The sequence below is a fragment of the Falco punctatus genome (assembly GCF_963210335.1).
Source record: "Falco punctatus genome assembly, chromosome: 3".
Lineage (NCBI taxonomy): Eukaryota > Metazoa > Chordata > Aves > Falconiformes > Falconidae > Falco > Falco punctatus.
Window position 1 is genome coordinate 115111096 of NC_137582.1, and position 20232 is coordinate 115131327.

A 20232-nucleotide genomic window follows, 5' to 3' on the forward strand; every position below is an offset into this window, starting at 1 on the left:
TAAACTTGTGAAGCCTGGGGGGATGGGGTGTTTTTGTAACCGTTCTCGTTTCTTGTGCCTCCTCTTAGCTAACAGGCTCTTCCTGGAAGCAGCCTGGCTTTCCTGCAATGTTCCCCATGCGTGGGCGCTTGGGAAGCCAGGGTGAAGCTGCAGGAGCATCCCGCTTAACCGTAAACGTGCCAAGCCCTTCCAGCCACACCACGTGCTCCCCTCCCTCCTTCCTCTCCCTGTTTACCAGGCTCCAGCTCAAACACCAAGTGTGCTTTCTTCCTTCTTCCTTCATATTTCTTTTACTCCTGTGAAAGGAGGGGATGTTAACCCCAGCCAAATTCAGCCTGCAGCTTTGGGAGGATGTGATGGCTGGTGGCAATCCCAGCTGTGGGGACTGGCTCGTGGGGACCAGTGCATGGCAACTCTGAGGCCTGGGGGTTCCCATAGTCCCCAGGGCTGACACTACCTCATGGTGCAAGTTACCTCCAGCATTGACATTATATATATATATTTTTATATAGGTATATATAAACAATATTTTAATTTTTTAATTTTTTTTTATTATTATTGCCTCTTAACACCAGTATTTTTCAGGGCCATGGAGATTGCAAGGACTCTTACAGCCCCAAATCCAGCAATGTCCCCAGAGTGGGAGATATAGCTGTCTCCCAGACCTGGCCTGGAGCAGGGAAATGCGTGAAGGTTTTGCCTCCTTTCTTCCATCATGTGTTCTTTTGAAGTGTTTGATTAAAACATTTCTTCCACACTGCTTTGAGAGAGGTCTTTAAAATTAGGGGAGTGCTGCCAGAGCTCTGACTAAGCCTGACTTTGGTCCCATGCCATATGGAGCTGTATTGCAGCGACCAAAGTGATGGGAAGGGAAAGAAGTCCTGCATGGGTGGGACAGGCAAATGCCATCAGGTGGGGAGGGAGGGGACCGTATAGATGCTGTAGGACACAGAGCCTGTGGTCCTCAGAGCTTTCTGTTGTGGGATGAGGCTGGGCTGAGCAAAGGGGAATGTTCCTTGCTCCCTTTTGCAGTAGGTTCCCAGTACTGGAGCCACCTCAAGAGCTGCTGTTGGTTTGAGAGCTACAAATCATCCCCTTCTGGCCTTGAGGAAGGGTTTCCAAATTGCTGTGAGCAGCTCGGGGCATGTAGATCACCTCTACTTTATCTGCAGCGCAGGAAGCATCGCCTCAGGCAAATGCTGCTGTGGGGACCCAGCTCATTTTGCCAGCAGCTGTCCCCCGGGGTGGGTGTGCTGGGTGTGGGTTGGGTGCCCAGCACCCTGCCCTCCATGTTTCTTTCCTCCTTATCCCTTCAGGCTCTTCCCACCCAGGCTGAGAATGGAAATAGATCAGATATGGTGGCTTTTGAGTCATTAAGCAGTGAAGGAGCAAACGCTGCTGGATGGAGCTTATGTAACGCCAGGCACAGCATCCGGCCCATGCGCCAGGGCTGCGGTAACCCAGATACAGCCGAGGAAGGAAAAAACCGCACGTATGTCAGAGTCTTTCCCAAGCTGTTTGGTCGGGAGTAAATATTTACATGGCACTGCATCTGATAGCAGCCAGGGCCTTGAGAAGAGCAGCCTGGCTCCCCCTTGGTAGGGTGGGAACAAACCTTTCGCAGCTGAAATGGGAACCCTTGTGTTTGCTGGGGCGAGGACCGGCCCTTGCAAAATCTGGAGACTGAACATGGCTCGCAGTGCTGGGGCCGTGCTCGGGTGTCTTCGTTCAGCTTCCACAGCCTCCAAAATACAAAAGCTTGTTTTATGGACAGGGGGGAGAAATAATCTGCCTTGCTGCACAATCCAACAGACACCGGTGGTTCTTGCACCGCTGAAGTTAGTGGAGGAGAATTCCTGGTGGCCTGCACTTGGGTAGAAATGGCCCTGTGCAAATGTGCTGACCCCAAAATGAAGACAACTGGTGATCAGAAACTGCAGAGTAAAATTTTGCAGCACAGGCATCACCTTGCAACAGCTTTCCTTGTCCAAAATGCCTTTAATTTGGAGAATGATGATTTCCCCTTGTCCTTCAAGTGCTTAGGCTGCGGTTAAAATTGGAAAGCCGGTCCCCAGCTCCTTTCTGCCCTAACCCAGGGAAGAGCTGACCACCAGTGGAGAGCGATCCCCGTGGTCGCTTTGCTGGGCACATGCAAGCCATGGTGTGCGATGTGGACGAGAAGCTGTTTTAATGGGAACTATTAACTTCTGGATTTCCTTTTCCTTGTTTGCTCAAGCTCTTGGGGTTGATGTTTACTCAACTTGTCTTGCTTTTAATAGTTTCGGTGGTGGTTGATGCTGTTGATAGGGGAACTGCTCCCATGGAGATTGTTTTCCAAGGGAAGAAACTTGGGTGACTGTGTATGCCCCATGCTGGTGATTTGGGGGTTGTGGGTCACTCTCAGGGAAGTGGGGTCTCAAGGGGCTTCCCCCCTGGTGGCATTCAGGAAAACCAGCTGAAACCCAGTGGGTGTTTCTCCATGGGAAAAGCTGCTCCATGTGCTCGCCTGTCCACTCCTGCACATCTCTGCTTGTCCTCCAGACATGGATGTGCCAGAGACCAGCTGCCTCATCCCCTCTGCTTCCACATCATTTGTTTATTCAGGGTGTGCTGGCAGCAGCGTGCTGGGAGACTCGTACGCCTGGTGCAGGCGCTGCCTCTCAGTGACTGCTCCTTGCTTCTTAGGGAAGCGCTTCCCGTGCAGCTGGTGCAGCCCTCCCAACCAGAGGGACCTCTCAGGTGCTGTTTCCTGCCCTTCTGCTGCAGCAAGAAGTCCTTGCTGCTTAACAGAGGAAAACGAAGGAGCGCTGGGGGTCTTGCTGTGCCCCCCGTGCCTCCTGGCTCATCCTGGGTTTGTGCAGGCGGCAGAGGATTTGCAGCAACCACTGTGGTAGATGAGTTCCAGTTTCCAGCAGGGTCACCACATCTGGGGACAGGTGGGTGGCAGCAGTAGGTACCTGAGCAGGCAAGCAGCACAGCTACCTGCTCTGCAAATAACCTTTTACCAAAGCGACCTTGAACAGGAGCCTGGGGGTTATTAAAGTTGTTTTTAATCGGTAGTCGTATTGGTATTATGGCTATTATCAAAAATTATTACCCTTCCCGCTGCCCCCAGATGCATTCATGGCCAGGCATCTTCATCACCCAGCATCCTGCTGCAACATCCCTCTTCCTCTGGGAGAGAAATTCAGGCACAGAGCTGGGATCAGACCTGTTTGCCCCTGCCTGGCATCACCCCTGTGGCGAGAGCATTTCTTTCTATTAGTCACCTGCACCCCGAAGTGGGATGCTGGCCTGGCACTCAGAGCAGGATCCCAGCAGGATCCCAGCAACAGATTGGTACCAATGAGCTTTCCAGTGCTCTAAAAATACTGAGCGGAGAAAGCAGGGAGCAAAAAATGCCTGAGATTCAGTGAAATCAAAGGCATAATTAAAATGCAGCCCGTGTGAGTGTATTTTTAGGGCCTTACAAAAAGGCTCTAAAACATTGAATTCACATCAGCACGCGAATGTTCCAGTTTGATGGGATCCTGGGGCCTGTGGGGAAGAAGTGAGAGATGCTTAATTGTCAGTGTTTGTGTTTTATTCATGATTGAACGTACTTAGCAAGCGAAAACTGATTTGCTGCAGGCTTCTCGCTGCTTGTGTGGCTTTAAACCTTATTCTGGCCAGGGCTGGCATATGCTGAGACGGGCAATTGCCCGGTGTGCTGGAAGGGCCGGTTGTTCACGGTGTTTGCATGAGCTGTGCCTGGAAAAGGAATTCTCCCCTCCCCTCCCATGGAGAGGTCCCCACCAGGGCTACCTTGTGGTGCTCAGCACTTGACTGGGCTCCGGGGGGATCAGAGACAGAAGAAAAATCCTGTGGGGGTAAATCAGGAGCTGCATCCAGACCAGGAGGCCCCTAAATGCAGGTGGCTGGACATTGGGAGAGTACTGGGAGAAAGCTCAGACGCTTCCCATCTCCTCCTGGCTTTCCCCTCATGCCCGAACCTGAAGGCCACAGAGCAATTTGCTCAGAGATCGGTGCTGCTGCCACAAAGGCAACGTAGAACCCAGACTCCTTCCCACATCACTCCAGCACCCGAGACCCCACAGAGCTGCCTGGGCACTGCTGGAACGGTGCAGCTGGACCTGCATGGAGCCTTGGGTGTGATGAACCCTCCGGCCTCTGCAGTGCTGGGCTGGCCCATGCCGAAGCCAGCGCCAGCAGCTCAGGTAGCAATTTGAGGTCTAGTCCTGCCCCTGGGGACCTGTGTGTGGCCGTGGCTGGTCGCTGACTCACTGCCCATCCTTAAGGAGGGATTGTGAAAGCAGCTGCTTCTCCCATTGGAGCTGGATTCATCTGGCACCTTCCCCACTCAGCTGCGCAGGTGGAGGAGGGATGAGCTGGCACCACAGCACAGATGTGGTCCCTGCAGGCTTGGCGGGGACGGTGGGGCTCACTGCAGCACAGAGCAGCTCTGGATCATCAGGGGGATGGTGGCTCATTAGGGAGGAGGGGGGTTTAATCTGTTGTGAAACGATGTGCAGATGGCACAGCTGCCTGGCCGGAAGGAACAGAGGAACATGGGATGCCAAGGAAGAGTTCCTTATTTTAAACAGCTTCCCTTGCCAGGGAACAAATGTGCCTCATTTCAAAATAATAATTATAAAGCCTGGGAGAGGATCCAGGGAACCCAAAATCCTTCTGTGGGTATCAGTGCGATGGCTGAAGTGCTGCTTTGGTTGGCATCGTGCTGCCTGCCTGACCTGGCAAGCAGATGCTCGTGTTGACGAGGCCGTGGGGTGTTTGGTGGATGGATGTCATCCCAGTGGGTCACGGCTGGCTCGAAGATCTGCATTTGGAGTTGTGCTGTGATTCAAAAAGGGGAAAGAGTTCCCTCTTGCCTTGCACCCCAAGGAATAGCCCTGCACTGTGAGGATATGTCCTGTCCCTGGCCCTACCTGCGGGGAAGGCAGGCATTGCTGCAGCTGGCCGTAGGAAACCTCCCAGCTTGCTCCTGTAGCTGCAGGAAGGGGAACAAGGAGCCGTTCCAATTGCATCCTCAAACCTGCTGAGCACCAGCTCCCCTCCCTGTCCCCTGCGTCAGGGGCACCTGGGGACAGGCACTGCGCTGCTGCCTCCTGCCAGCGCCTGGCACGCTGGCTGTATGGCACTCGGTGGGCAGGCTGCTGTCTGACAGGAGGTAAATGCCAGTGCCTACATGCGCCTGGGATTAGTAGCTGCGATGGAAGAGCTGGAGCCAGCAACAGCTTGGGTTGTGAGAACCGCCCGTGCTGCACATGGCTGTCGCGGCAGCCTGGGGGTCCACTGAGAGACCTTGGGGTGCCCAGAGGGAGGCTGCTGACTGTTGAACTGGGACTCGCTGTGATTTTCTGGCCTGAAATGAAGCAATGCCAGGGTATGTGGGTCTGGTGAAGCTGCAGTTTTCACTTTACAGCTTAGGGAGGAAAGGGGTTAGAAGGAGAAACTGAGGCACGGTAAGAGTGCAGGGAGGACTGGGAGCCGGTCCCTGATGCCTGCAGGTGTGTCCCCCTGCGGAGGGCACCCTACAGGCTCATTGCCAACGTGTCTTGCTCTCTCCTTCTCTCCAGGCTTCCATGTGATCCCTTCAGTGTCCAACATCGTTCCAGAGAGCTGCCTGCTCATTGTGGTGGGCCTTCTGGTTGGGGGGCTCATCAAAGGCGTGGGTGAAAAGCCCCCCATCCTCAAGTCGGACATCTTTTTCCTCTTCCTCCTTCCACCCATCATCTTGGATGCTGGCTATTTCCTCCCCTTGCGCCAATTCACCGAGAACCTGGGCACCATCCTCATCTTCGCCGTGGTGGGGACGCTCTGGAACGCCTTCTTCTTGGGTGGTCTGATGTACGCTGTGTGCCAGCTTGGTGGCCCTGGCCTGAACCACATTGGCCTCCTGGCCAACCTGCTTTTCGGCAGCATCATCTCGGCCGTGGACCCCGTGGCTGTGCTGGCTGTCTTTGAGGAGATCCACATCAACGAGCTGCTCCACATCTTGGTTTTTGGGGAGTCCCTGCTTAACGATGCTGTCACAGTTGTAAGTGGATAAGGGGTGTCTGCCAAGGGGATGAGGTTTGCTTTGATGAAATACTCTGGGTGGTGGCACCGGGATTGGTAGCTATCAATCAAGCCCTGCGGGCAGAAGCATAGACTGGGCTATTGCAAGGTGCCAGGTGCCTCCTGCCAGCTGAGCTGCAGCAGCTCTGCTTGCTCCTAACCTTTTGTTGGTGCAAAGCTAAATATAGCAGCTTAAAACACCGCAAAGGTGGATTAAGGTGAAGTGTTTTACTTGGCAGTTTGGGGAGACCAAAAGCAAGTGCCCAGCCAGCTACCACCACTTGGTGAAGAGCAGGACTGTTCTGGCACCTTGGTCTCTTGGGAATCTGCTCTCCTGGGTGAAATTGCTGCCTGCTGCCGTGCTCAAGCCTGTCCTACCAGGGGAAATGAGCAGGAGCACAGAGGGGCTGGGTCAGGCAGCACTGCTATGTAGCTGCTGCTCCCTCCTCCTTCCTCATGTGGTCTTCCTTGCTGTCCTCCAGCTACAGCACCGAGGAGGTGGGAGAGCAGGTCATGGACAGCCATGGCAAGGGGGCAGCTGTGGGGGCTGTGGCCAGGCTGGCATCCCACCTGGGTCATCTCTCAGCCCCAGTCTCTGAGCAGCAACTTTGCAGGGACCTTTGGCAGGTTGGGGGCCAGGCCACCTCCTCTGAGGTCATGCCATTTCCAAAGGACATCTGTGTCCAGGTGCTGGCTTGGCTGTCAGCATGGCATTCTCCTCTCTGCAGAGCTGGCCTCTAAATTTACCTCTAACCCACTGCTTTTTCCTGGCTCTTCTCCCATATCCCAGCTGTCTACTTTGGAGCTGGCCACTCAGCATGCTGCTGACGAGGTTCCTGGTGGTGAGGAACATGCTGTCCCACCACAGGGCTTTTCCCAGGCACATCTCCCCTCTTTTGACCAGAAGGGGCTGCCTGCAGGGTCCGTGTCCCTGCTCGCATCCCTGGGGAATTCTCTTGCATTCTGCTGTTACGTCTGTCCCTGCCCGTGTCCCAGGACCCAGCCCTGGCAGGCAGGAGCTGGCACCTTGCCCTCTCACTGCTTCCAAGTGCTGCCATCCCTGCAGGGTGCCCTAAAGCCCATTTCTCATCCTGTGTCAGCTTCTGGTTTAAAATCTCACCAATAAATATGTCTGGGGGTGGGAGAAGGCGATGCAGCCTGGGGTGGGGTCCTGCTGCGAGGTTGTCCTCTTAGCTACAAAGCTGCATTAAGGGTTTGGGCTGTTCTCTGGGCTGAGCTGGGCGGGCAGATGTTGGCTTTTGTCTCCATGTCCCCCTGGATCTGTCCTGACGTGCTCGTTGGGTAACAGGAACGGTCTCTGGCTGGTTCAGCCCTTGACCAAAGCCCCTCCTGGGGCAGTGGTCAAGGCTGTGTTGAAGAAGAAACACGAATGTGTCCCAGACACATCTGCGATGGCACCATGTCCCTGTGAGCCACAGAGGACAGAGAGCTGGTCCCTATGGGTCTGTGTCTTGCACAGCAAAGCACCACCAGCTTTTTTTTTGGCACGAGGCTTGGTCAAGCACAGGACCCAGATCAGGGTCCCCCAGCAGTGGCACACCTCATCTCAGATGTGCCGTGCTGGGTACCTGCCTGGCTCCCTTTGCTGCTGCTCTCCCAAGGAAAGTCCTCGTGCAGATCTCTGAGGCGAGGCTGTCTCTTGTCAGCAGAGCAGTTTGAACCCCCTCTCCCTTCTTCCTCTCAGGTCCTCTACCACCTCTTTGAGGAGTTTGCCAACTTCGAGCAGGTGACCATTATTGATATCATCCTCGGCTTCCTCAGCTTCTTCGTGGTATCGCTGGGCGGTGTCTTCGTGGGTGTCATTTACGGGGTGATTGCTGCCTTCACGTCCCGCTTCACCTCCCACATCCGAGTCATCGAGCCCCTCTTCGTCTTTCTCTACAGCTACATGGCATATCTCTCTGCTGAGCTCTTCCACCTCTCCGGCATCATGGCGTGAGTTGGGCACGGGTGGGATGAAATGCCCTCCTGTCCCCAGGACCATGTGGAGGATTTACTCTGGTGTAACCACAGCCCTCTGGCTATCCCAGCATGGCCAGTACATGCCCAGTGAAGGCCGGAGGTGTGTTTGGGCTGGGATAGGTAGACGGGCAGATGAGGGAAGTGACTCTCTTGAGTTGTCCCACAGATCCCGGTCACTGTCAGCTCATTGCCCGTTCTCCTGGGCACACAGTAGCCAGCAGGGCCTGCTGAGCACTGAAGATGACATGGTTTTGTGCTACCTGGCTCTGATGCTCACTCCTGCCCTGCCAGGGGGAAGGAGAAACCTGGTGTTGCCTTCTTTGGAGACCTTGTGTCTCACAAGCCCTGTCCTGCTCGGGGTTTTGTTATAAGAGCACAAAACACTGCTGCAGGGCCAGGGGTTGGAGCTGTCCCCATGGCTGCTGAGTGCCCCAACCTTGCTCCTAGGCTCATCGCCTCTGGCGTGGTCATGCGGCCCTATGTGGAAGCCAACATCTCCCACAAGTCCCACACCACCATCAAGTATTTCCTCAAGATGTGGAGCAGTGTGAGTGAGACCCTCATCTTCATCTTCCTGGGTGTCTCCACTGTGGCTGGCCACCACTACTGGAACTGGACCTTCGTCATCAGCACGCTGCTCTTCTGCCTCATCGCAAGAGTTTTAGGTAAGGGTGTCAGTGTGGTGGCAAAGTCCTTGGGGACAGTCCTGGGTGACAGGCAACTCTCAGGGCCATGAGGAAGGCCCAAGTTTGCCTTGCTGGGGAGACTGGAGTTGACTGGGTGGCACTGCTCCATCACGGACATCAACCTTGCTGGTGGTTGGCTTTGTGGGGACCTGGGGATGAGGCCACATTTGTGCTAGAGGTGGGGTTGAAGCTGGTCAGAGGTGTTGGGGTGAGCGATGGGACAGCACCCACCTGGACCCATGTCCCCAAGGGTGTGACACTGTGCTGGGCCGCAAAGTGGGCTGCTGGGGGGTCTCTTTGGGGCTGGAGGGCATCCTTCACTGGCCACTCACATGAGGCCCTGCCCCACTCCCCCAGGCGTCCTGGTCCTCACCTGGTTCATCAACAAGTTCCGAATTGTGAAGCTGACGCCGAAGGACCAGTTCATCATCGCCTATGGGGGCCTGCGGGGAGCCATCGCCTTCTCCCTCTGTTACCTCCTGGACTATAAGCATTTTGGCATGAGGGACATGTTCCTCACAGCCATCATCACGGTCATCTTCTTCACAGTTTTTGTGCAGGTTTGTGGCACGCAGGTGTGGTTTCAGAGGGAAAGGGGGTTATTCAGTGAGCCGCATGTGTGTATGGAGAGTGAGGAGCACGTCCCCAGCCTCCATCCCTGACCTTGTCACTGTCCCCCTGCTCCAAAAGCTCTTGAAGCTGCCAAGTGACACCGGCAGTGTGGAGTCCCACGGTTTGGCTGTGCCGAGCCCATCCCACTCCCACCGGTGTGCCTTGGGGAGAGGTCTAACCCACCCTCCTCATTCCCTAGGGCATGACCATCCGGCCCTTGGTGGACCTGCTGGCCGTGAAGAAGAAGCAAGAGACAAAACGCTCCATCAACGAAGAGATCCACACGCAGGTAACCCGCTGCACCCGGCCGGCCTTTCCCTCGCGCTTCTCTTCACCGCCTTAGCCCTCTTCTCTGCTTCTGCCACCTCCACCGCTGTAACCAGGCGGGTTTACAGAGCGGGAGCTGCCCCTAAATCACTGCCCAAGGTAAGGGGGGATGGAGCGAGGGCTCACCCCGTCTGTGTCGTCCAGTGCCCGCTCCGACCCAGACCTCCCCTGTGCCTGGTAGAGCAGCAGCCCGGTTGTGTAGGGCTGTGCTGCCCGCCTGAGGCCCATCCTGGACCCACAGCCCTGGTTTTGCCCCCCCCCGAGTGCCCTCACCCCTGTGTCAGCGTGGGTGTCTGGGTGGGGAGAGGGTGGGCAACAGCCCTGCGAGTTGCCCATGCCTTGGACCTTCCCTTCCAGTTCCTGGATCACCTTCTGACAGGGATTGAGGATATCTGTGGTCACTACGGGCATCACCACTGGAAGGACAAGTGAGTGTGGAGGTTTGGTGACTTGGGGGATCTGTGGGAGAGATGGGGAAGGGTTTGAATCACCACCCGGCAGGTTTCTCAGCCCTGTGCTGGGTTTTTCCCTGGGCTGTAATACCTACACACACATTCCCCTTGATGAGCTACGGCCCTGGCTTGGGTGCCAGTGGGGCCGCAGGGCTGCGGCCCTTCGCCCCGCCACTCACAGCATGTCCACAGCAGTGTGGGAGCTGCCCATGGCCAGTCCCTGCAGGAGCTCGGGACCAGCCGTTGTGGGTGTGAGCAGGTGCTGGGTGTTTTGGAAGCTGCCTGGTTTGGGAGGGAGTCGGGGAAGCCTGGCCTGACCTGCACTGATGGGAGCTGAAGCATCTTCTGCTGGCTTGGGCCAGGGATGGGGAGCGGGGAGTGGGTGCTGGGGCAGGGGGAGGTCTGATGTGTCGCTGCTCCTCCTTTCCCTATGTTCTCGGGAAGGCTGAATCGTTTCAACAAGAAGTACGTGAAGAAGTGCCTGATTGCAGGGGAGCGGTCCAAAGAGCCCCAGCTCATCGCTTTCTATCACAAGATGGAGATGAAGCAAGCAATCGAGCTGGTGGAGAGTGGGGGCATAGGCAAGATCCCCTCCGCTGTCTCCACTGTCTCCATCCAGTGAGTTCCCCAGCCCTGGCCACCCTGTGCCTCTGACAGGCTGAGCACTCCCTGCTAGTGGCCACAGGGCAAACAGCTGTTTGGTCCTGCCGTGCCCATCACAGTGTCACTCTGAATCCTGTCTGTCCATGCAGGAACATCAACCCCAAAACCCTCCCTGTGGAGCGCATCCTTCCGGCCCTGTCCAAGGACAAGGAGGAGGAGATCCGGAAAATCCTTCGCAACAACTTGCAGAAAACCAGGCAGAGGGTAAGGTGTCCCCTGGCACCGTGTGTGTCCCCTTTGCTTCCCTGGGAGTGTCCAGGACCATTTCTCACCAGGAACACCCAGAGCCTTTACCCCCAGAGGCCATGTCCCTTGTGTTCCATGTCCCCAGGAGGCTTTTCCTTCTGAGATGGTGCTGGGATGGTGCTGGGGGTGGGGGGGCTGCCTTGGTCAGTGGCTGAGCCCAGCATTTAAACCCTGGCCGGGCCAAGGTGGGTCAAGATCGGGCATCCCATGGTAGCACACGAGGGACAAGCCACCAGCTTACCTGGACATGGTCTGCCCACTGGTGGCTGTTTGATCCATCTCCAAGGGGCACGGTGCTGTGACCTTTCTTTGCCTTCCCCTGTATGTTATTTAACCCATCTCCTTTCTTGGGGCCTTTTCCCAGTTGCGATCCTACAATCGGCACACGCTTGTGGCTGACCCCTACGAGGAAGCCTGGAACCAGATGCTCCTGCGGAGACAGAAGGCCCGGCAGCTGGAACAGAAGGTGTCAAGGGGGTGCTGGAGCAGGGATGCTGCCACAGGCTGGGGAGGACAGGGGGCCAAGGGGGGCTTCCCAGCCCAGGAAGGACATCAGTGTCCTGCATGTGGAGGGGGCTGAGGTTCAGATGACAGTGGGTGACCCCAAGCTTTGGGAGTCCTCTGACTGCCCCAGGCTCTGAGCAAGTCCTTGCAGCATGGCTGGGAGGATGTGTATGTCCTCTGCATCCTACTGCTGCTTATTCCTCATCCCTGTGGCCTGGGGTCAATGCCCTGCCTCCCCTTTCCCATTTACCCTGGCCACTCCGATGGAGACGGTCCCTGTGCTCCAATTTCAGATGAACAACTACCTGACGGTGCCGGCTCACAAGCTCGATTCGCCCACCATGTCCCGGGCTCGCATAGGCTCAGGTAGGTAGGGCTGAACTGCCGGGGGAGCCCCACTGCTGGCACCTTGCTGGGCATCACCAGCACCTTGGTGCTGAAACACTCAGAGGGGGTGTTGTCCTGCACCTCCTCAGCTCCTCTGCGGCCATCCAGCCCCGACGGCCCTTGTTCTGCTGCCCCGTGGCAATGCAGCCGAGTCCCAGGTGTTTGCTGTTCTCGAGCCCAAGCTCTGCCTGAGCAGAAGCGCCCAGTTTGCTCCCCAGCATGGTTCCCGCTGGGAAGTCACCTCAGCTGGTCAGCAGATCTGCCTGGAGCTCAGCTTGCTCCATCCACATTCCTGTCCGTGCCTCTCCCTGTCCTCTGCAGGGGAGAGGACCAGGAGTGCTCAGCCCCAGGACCTGCCCCGGACTCCCAGCTTCTCCATCCCACATTTGCTTTGCCAGTTTTGGTTCCCCTTGTCCTATGTGTCCTCTCCTGCTTTGGGGACAGTGTGGTGGGGTGTGACGCCGCTGCTGGCGTTTGCGGCGCCGGCGGTGGATCGGCAGAGGGCAGCTTTGCCCCTTGAAAACGGCGCGGTTGCACTGGGCTGACTGGGGCGGCTCCTGGTGGGATGTGGAAATCAGGGAAAGGAATTAAACAGCAGGCTTGGAAATCAGACAAGCCCAGGCATCCATCCCAGCCCCAAACGTCTGGGGTGCATTAGCTGGGGGTCCCTGAGATCCCCCTTCCCTTCCACAACTTATCCTGACCCAGTGTGTTTGTAACACCCTGAGACCTGCCTGACCCCTCTCTTCCTCCGCAGACCCACTGGCCTACGAACCCAAGGCGGACTCGGAGAACCTGCCCATCATCACCATCGACCCAGCCTCCCCGCAGTCCCCGGAGTCTGTGGACCTGATGAACGAGGAGCCCAAGGGCTGCGGTGGCCTTCCACCCTCACCCGAGGAGGATGAGGAGGGGCTGGTGATGCGGGTGAAGGAGCCTTCCTCCCCGGGTACTGACGATGTCTTCACCCCGGGGACCGGTGACAGCCCCAGCAACCAACGGATGCTGCGATGCCTGAGCGACCCGGGGCCCCGGCCGGAGCCGGAGGAGGGGGAACCCTTCATCCCCAAGGGGCAGTAGCAGCTGGCACGCGAAGCCCCACGCGCCTCTGTATGGTTTCTCTCTTTCTTCATTTGTTCTTTCTTTGCTCTCCTTTTTGGTTTCAAACCTCTGTCACTACACACCGGGTTCAGGAAGGGGAGACTGTCCTGGGTGGACTGGGATTGCCAGGACAGCTCTGCCCAGCAAGCCCTGGGCTGGCCCCGAGGAGCAGGAAGGAGCCCCCAGGATGCGCCGGGCTCCTCGGCTGCCGTGGCCTGGGGGTGACGGACGATTTACTGCCCAGGACTGGGATTTGCAGGTGCCTCGCAGCCCCGCTGGGGCTTTCCCGGAGGCTGCCCACCCACTCAGGACCTGCGAGCGGCTCCACACAGGGTGGGCTCTGGCCGGGGAGCTGGGGGTGTCTGTGGAGGCTGCCCCATGGCACAGCTTCGCCTCTCCCCGGCTTGTGTTTTACCTTTCCCCTCGGCTTGCTCAGGAGTGGAGAAATGGGAAGACGGGAGCCAGACTGTGCCGGGACTGGCACACCCACCGCCTCACCTGGCACCCTCCCAGCGACCTCGGGTTGATGCTGCTGCTCCCCGCCTTGGCCGCTTCCCCCACGAGACCGGCTGCTGCCCGGGAACCTCTCCTCTGGCCCTGCATTTCATGCCAGGTCTTGTTAAATAAATATCCTATAGCCACGCAAGGGGGGAGCTGAGTCCCCCCTCACTTTGAGCGGCCCCGCAAGCCTGGGCCTCTCCATCCCTCCTGGAATTGCTACCTGTCACCTGTCCCCATGGGGACCCTCTGCCAGCCTCGGCCCCTCGCCCCGTGCCTGCCCGGCAGTGTGGCAGCAGCACTGGCTGCTCCTTAACCAAAGACAGTGTCCGAGCCCCCTGGGCATGGGGAGAGGGCATGCGGGGGGGTGCATTTGGTACCTGGGGGGGTATTTTTCTCTCCCTGCAACCAAGAGGAGCTGTGGAAGAGCCAGGGGCCAGCTCACCCAGCGTGGGGACACGCTGGGGCCAGGAGGTTGGCAGGAGGGGGACAGCTGGGGGTGTTGGGGGTCCTGCGTTTGGAAGGGCCCCTCTTTCCCCAAGGCTTGGCTGGGAGGGAGCGCTGGGTGTTTAGGTGACTTATAGCCCTCCCCGGGCTCAGGGGTGTCCTGCATCATGCTTGAGATTGTCACCTTGTGCCCCACATGCCACCTGGCTCCTACCACACGCCACCCCTCACCATGGGTGCTGCCTCTCCCGTGCCACGGGGTGCTCATCGCACCCTCCCCGGGGAGCCCGGGCTGCTTCCCCCTCCCCGCGCCGTGCCTTGCCACATGTTGTCTCTGCCCCGCTGCCTTGGTGGGCACCTGTCCCTGCGCCCACCCACTCCACGTCCCAACTGGGACCCCGGGGGACCAGTGTCCGCGTGGCTTCGTCACGCTGGGGCAAGAGCCCACGTTGCTGCCTGCGCCTGCCTGCCTGCCCTGCTCTGTCTCCAGGAGGAAAAAAGCAATGAAAATTCTCTTGTATAAAAAGGAAAAGAAACACATGTAAAGAGAATATTGGTTTTTATCATGAATATTCTAATAAATTAATGTTAATTTTTAGTGGGGGTTTTTCCGGCTGTTCAGGCTCCTACCCCTGCCACAGGGTCCTGGCTCTCCCGGCTGAACGAGGCGGCCGTGACACCTTGTCCCCATTGCTGTTGGGATGAGGACTGGCCCCTCATGTTCCCACCGTGGCTTGGGGGGACATGGAGCCATGGCTGGGGGGGACTTTTTAAGCCATTCCCAGCTTTGGTGAAGACGGAGGCTTGGCAGAACCCAGGCTCCTGCATCTCTGCCTGGGCTGTGCCAGCGTGGGGGTGTGCTGGGCTGTTTTTCTTGCTTTGCAGGAGGAGAAGGCAAAAGGCAGGTCCTTTGGGGGGGGGGCATGGATCACCCCGTCACAGCCCCAAGGTGCCGGCTGGGTGTCACGGCGCAGCTCTGCCCACCCCAACCCAGTGCATTGGCCCCGGCGAGGAAGGGGCAGGCGTCCCGCTGCTGTGCCAGGTCCGTGCCAGGGCCATGGGGGGGAATGGCTCTGTCCCCAGGGAAGGGGGCTCGGGGACATTTGAGCCTTGTGGGTTTATTCCTGCATTTCCACAGGAGCTGGGGCTGAAGCCGAGCCCTTGGAAAGGAGCTGGTTCCCACCAGCATCCCACAGCCAGAGAGCGGGAAGAGGCTCAAGGCAGTGCCTGGGTGAGGGGCTGCATCCCCACCCAAAAATCCCTCAGGAAAGACCGTCCCAGCTGTAGCAGCACTTGAGCCTTCTCCCCCCCTGCCAAACCCCCCCCCCAGGGCCAGGGGTGCCCGGGGCGGCTGAAGCTCCTCGCTTTTGGGCAGTTGCAATGGGAGCGTGTTTCATCGCTGCAAATTAAACCTCTGATCCAAGGAGGCCGTGACTCACCGCCTCGCCATCCAGCAGGCACATCATCGCTGGCGTTGCTCATGTGCTTAAAATACCTGAAGCCCAGGGTCCCCCCATGGCCCCGGGCTGGGACTTGGCCTGGCCACCACACTGCAGAGGTACACGGGGTCCCTGGGCAGGATGAGGTGGCCAGGGATGTGGGGCAGGCGATGCCGTGGGGCCCGTGGCGGTGCTGGTTCGGTGGGTGCCATCCCTGCACCCCGTGCAGGGTTTGGGGTGGCTTGTCCCCAGGGCAGTGATGCCAGCGGGGGGACCCCAAAGCAGGAGGGTTTGGCAGGAATGGGCAAAGCTGGGCCATGGCTCCGTCCTCACTGGAGGAGAGCGGCCCTTTCGCCATCCCAGCCGAAGGGGTGGGAGCACCGAGAGGTGCTGGCCGCAGCCCAGAAGCCGGGTGATGGCCACCCATCCCAGGCACGGAGGGGAAAGCAGGAGCGCGCGGCAGCCCCAGGCTGCTGCCCGAGGATCTCACCTGCCCCACGTTCCAGCCAGTGTCACGTGCAGCCACCCTCTTGATTTCAGTCATACCTTTAATGTGAGAACTCACCAAACCGAGGCATTTCCAGGATATTCTTGTTTCTGTCTTAAAGGGTGAGTAACTTTTTTTAATGAGGGAGGACTCATGATCCCTCCAGGGATGGGCTGTCACTGCTGAGCAACTGCCAAAGCACACGCAGTGCTGAGGCTGGGGGCGTGGATGGGTCCTGGCGTGTGCCCCTGGCCCCACAGTGCTGGCGGCGACTCCTTTTCCCCATGTGCAACCCCCCCATGCCCCCCCAGTGCCCAGCTCACCCCACCCCCTCCTAAAGCGTGTTGGGGCCATGGTGGTGGCACCAAAGACAGAGAAAACAGAGGGACCCTGAGCGGGATGACCCTGTCCCTGCACACGCATGTGCCAAGGTGTTTGTCACCCTTCCCATAACCCCCACCCGTGGGGATGAAAGAGCTGCTGCCTCTGCAGCTGCAGGAAAGTGCCCCAGCCAGGGACGCTGGGCTCCCCTGTGCCTCAGTTTCCCTCCGCGTGGTGCAGCATGAAGCCTGGGCTTGCAGTGGGGGGGGGGGGGCGGAGCGATGTCCCCACGGCCCCGCACCACTGCCTGGGCAGCAAGGACCGAGGCCACTTGGGAAAGGCCATGAAATCCCCGCCAGTGTCACCGGCTGCGGGCTCAGCAGCCACCCAAAGCGGAGCTCCTGGCCAGCCCCCCGGCTTTCCCAAGAGGACCATGAGCGGGGCGGCCAGCACAGCGATGCTGAGCAGCTGGCGGGCAATGGGGCAGGACATGCCGGAGCTGCCACCACCCACAGCCATACTCAGGTGTCACCTGGGGCCCAAAAACCCAAAGCAAAGTGATGAGCTGCATTCCCTACCAGGCTCAGATCAGTGGCATTGAGACGGGTCATCCCTTGCCACCACTTTAAAAGCACAAGTTATGCCGTACAGAACAGTATGTGGTGTCACCGGGAAGCCACCAAGCCTGGCAGGTTACTGTTCATCCCACAGGGGGACTGGGGGACAGGGATGTCCCCAGGCGATGACACCCCAGGCAGCTTCATGGGGGCAGCTCAGTCCCTGCCCCATCTGGCATCACATCGGTGCTGTGTCCCCCTCCCTGTGCCCCAGCAGTGCTGTGTGTCCCCCACACTCCCTGGGCAGCATTTTGCAGCAGCCAGGGGAGGTGACAGGTGCCATTCCCCAGCTCTGTGTCACTCGCAGTAATAACACCCTGCGCTCCTTTTCATCTCAGGGCCTCCAAGGTGGCCCTCACTGGGGCGAGAGCGTCCCGGCGTCATCACTTATCACTAGTTCCAGGAGGCAGCTGGGGATGTAGTGGAGTCTGGGGGTACCGGATGGTGACACGGGGACCCTGGGCTGGGAGCAGAGTGACACCCCTTGTGCTGGGCAGTGAAGGCGGGTGCTCACCATGCAGCCGCGCCAAATTCAATCCTGCTGTGGCCAGCATGGGGAAACCGCCTCTTTGGGCAACTGTGGGCACTCAGGGATACGGAGGCAGCTGATGGCACTGCCCTGGGGATACGGGTGCCCCAGCCATGAGGGTGCAGGGACACAAACACAGTGGTGGCACCTCTGGGACGGGCTGTGTGGGAGCAAGCGGGGCTGGATGGTGGATGTGAGCAGTGTTTGCCGAGGAAGGGTTTGGGCATGGCCACGGAGAAGGGCTCCTCCTCCTAAACCCACAGCAGGCAGGGGGATGGCAGCGTGTGCATGGGGACGGTGGCATGTGTGTGGGGACAACAGCACATGTGCATGGGACTGGCACCTGCATGGTGGATGTGTGCACGGAGACACGAGCAAATGCATGGGGACAGCTGGTATCTGCATGGGGACAGCTCGTGTCAGTGTGGGGACAGCTGGTGTGTGTGCATGGGGCAGCCCGGGCATGCACAGAGGTGGCTGGTGCATGCATGGGACAGCTGCCTTGTGCATGGGGACTGCTGCCATGGGCACAGGGACAGGCGGTGTGTGCACAGGGACAGCCTGGGACACTGCTGGCGTGTGCACGGTGGTGATGCTGGGGGCAGCTGCTGTGGGAGCAGGCAGGAGGAATGCCCTCACCCTGATGGGGAGCGTTGCTGCTCCCCCGGGGCGATGCTGGGTGACGTTGGTGGCTCTGGGAGAAGGGCTTGGTCCCTCCTGCTTGCTCGGAGAGCTGGCACACACCCTGCTTAATGGTGGGTGGGACGGAGCCAGTCCCACGCGGGTCAGGGAGTCCCCGAGGTCTCTCTTCACCTCCAGGTTGTGCTTTCACCCCCTGCCCCGCTCCCCCAGCTCCTCCAGCCCTTTTTCCCCCAACTCCCCTGCTGAGCAGCCCGTGATGGGCGCTCAGAGCTGCAAAAGGTCCCCAACACCCCGGGGGGCTCTGTTTGGATGGCGAGGCTTCACCTGTGCCCCTCATCCACCCTCCTGGCAGCCCCTGCCCCTCTGCATGCCTCTGGCAGTGGGGTGCCCAGTTCCCCCCCACGCACATGCTGGGCCACGTCCCGGTTCCGTCCCAGGTGATTTCACAGTGGGGCGAAGCCAGTGTCCCCAGAGCAGAACCAAGATGCTGCCAGCCCCAGCTCCATGGGGTAAGTGGGCATCGCTGAGCCCCTGTCCCACCAGCCCCTGGCCCACCCCCACAACCCCAGAGGGGCTTTGCAACCCTTGTACCATCACCCGGGAGGCAGGTTCCGCCCGTGTTTCACCCCAAGATGGTGATTATTCTTTAATTGCCAACAAAACAAACGAACAAAGCCCAGGTTGGCCCTGGCTGAGCTGGAAGGAAACAACCTCGATGCCATTCTCAGCCCTGCGTTTGCCGGCGGCGGCTTTTTGGGATAATCGTTTGGTGATGGATGTCAAGGAGCAGCTCAGCCAGTCCTGCTGGAGCGCGTCAGCTTTTTTTAATGGGCCGATGTTTTCTCTGGAACCCTCAGTACGCCTGTCCCTCTTGGCCCAGGCAGCGCTGGTGTCTATCTCCCAGCTTGTCACCACGCCACCGGCTCAGCCCCCAAGGATCTGCAGTGCCTTGCTCAGCCCATCGGCTCTGTGGCCACATCCTGCCCCACTGCCCAGGGGTGTTGCAGCTGGTGGGGTCCCCCAAACCGCTCTGCCCATGGGGTGCTCAGCACCCGGGCAGCCCTTCCTCCTGCACCCAAACCTGTCCTGGTCAGACCCCCAGGATGGGCTAACGGGGTCAATCCTGATTCCTAAAGCCATTTGGCCTCTTTTAGCGTCTTAGGAAACTCGTCCTGATCCTGCTCTTTTGCTGACAGGATCAAAGGAGTTTTGCAACAGGAGGCAGCTGCCTGATTTTTTATCACAGTCCTTGGAAAACCACTTGCCGGCAAGAAATCACTCCCCTCCTCCTGCGCCCTGATGTGGAGCCTCGTAGGGAGTAACCAGGAGCAGCATTTAATCGCGACAGAGATGCCCAACAGAGCTACACAACGATGCTGGCAGGAGCCAGAGAGCAAAACGCTGTGGCACAAGGAGCGTCCCCAAGCAGAGGCCCTGGCAGAGGGGGCTCCAGCCCCCCCCAGGGGCACCGCTCTGGCTGTCGCTGCATCATGGGGTAGGGAGGATTCCAGGGGGGACCAGGGCTCGGGGCACCCCCTTGCCTTGTCTCCCCTCCAGCCCCAGCTGGGATGCTCCCAAATACCCCATTTCCCCCCAAACCCAAATCGCTGCCCCCACTCTTTCCACAGCCAACACCAGCTTCCAGCGGCAGAGCCCTGGGATACGGGAGAGGACAATCTGATACCATTGAGCCTTCGGAGACAGCCCTGGCAGCTTGGAAGAGCTCTGCAATGGCCTCCCCAAGGTGAAATGCCCCAGGTTGGGGGTTTGGGGGTTTACAGGGGTGCTCTTACAGTAAGTCCCTGCAAGGGTGTAAAAATAAACCAGTCCAGTGCTGGCTCATCTTCCAACAGGGCTTGCGGCTTTTAAGGATGGATCCCAGCTCTGATCAGAAATGGGGGAAATGGGAGCGGCAGGTGCGGCTGCGGAGCCTGGAGTCATGCCCGTCCGTCCGTGGGACCGCGGGGCATCAGGCACCGGCTCGGCAGGGAGGCGCCTCTTGGAAATGTCTTCAGGGTTAAATGCCGCTGAGGAATGAGCTTTTTAAAGTGAGGGGAATTGTTGGGATGAAAGGAAATGGCTGGCACACGGCTGGCCCGAGGAGGAGGCGGAGGCTTGGCTGGCAGCTGGGCCATGGGGTAGATGTTAGGGGCTGGGGTTGGACTCCTGGGGCTGGGAACACCCGGCATCAGTGTTCTGAGCTGTGGGCTCCA

General features: G+C 58.7%; 1 protein-coding gene across 1 annotated transcript in view; it reads left to right on the forward strand.

Annotated features, from left to right (window-relative positions):
* Positions 1-14582, forward strand: part of SLC9A1 (solute carrier family 9 member A1) — a 31449-nt gene extending 16867 nt beyond the window's left edge. The window contains exons 2-12 of the mRNA XM_080379820.1: positions 5598-6058; positions 7784-8034; positions 8509-8726; positions 9105-9307; positions 9559-9648; positions 10044-10114; positions 10583-10756; positions 10891-11005; positions 11412-11513; positions 11845-11917; positions 12696-14582. Of these exons, the coding sequence (XP_080235946.1) occupies positions 5598-6058; positions 7784-8034; positions 8509-8726; positions 9105-9307; positions 9559-9648; positions 10044-10114; positions 10583-10756; positions 10891-11005; positions 11412-11513; positions 11845-11917; positions 12696-13018 (2081 nt within the window). The 3' untranslated portion in view covers positions 13019-14582. The remainder of the gene's footprint in view (positions 1-5597; positions 6059-7783; positions 8035-8508; positions 8727-9104; positions 9308-9558; positions 9649-10043; positions 10115-10582; positions 10757-10890; positions 11006-11411; positions 11514-11844; positions 11918-12695) is intronic.
* Positions 14583-20232: the final 5650 nt, after the last annotated feature.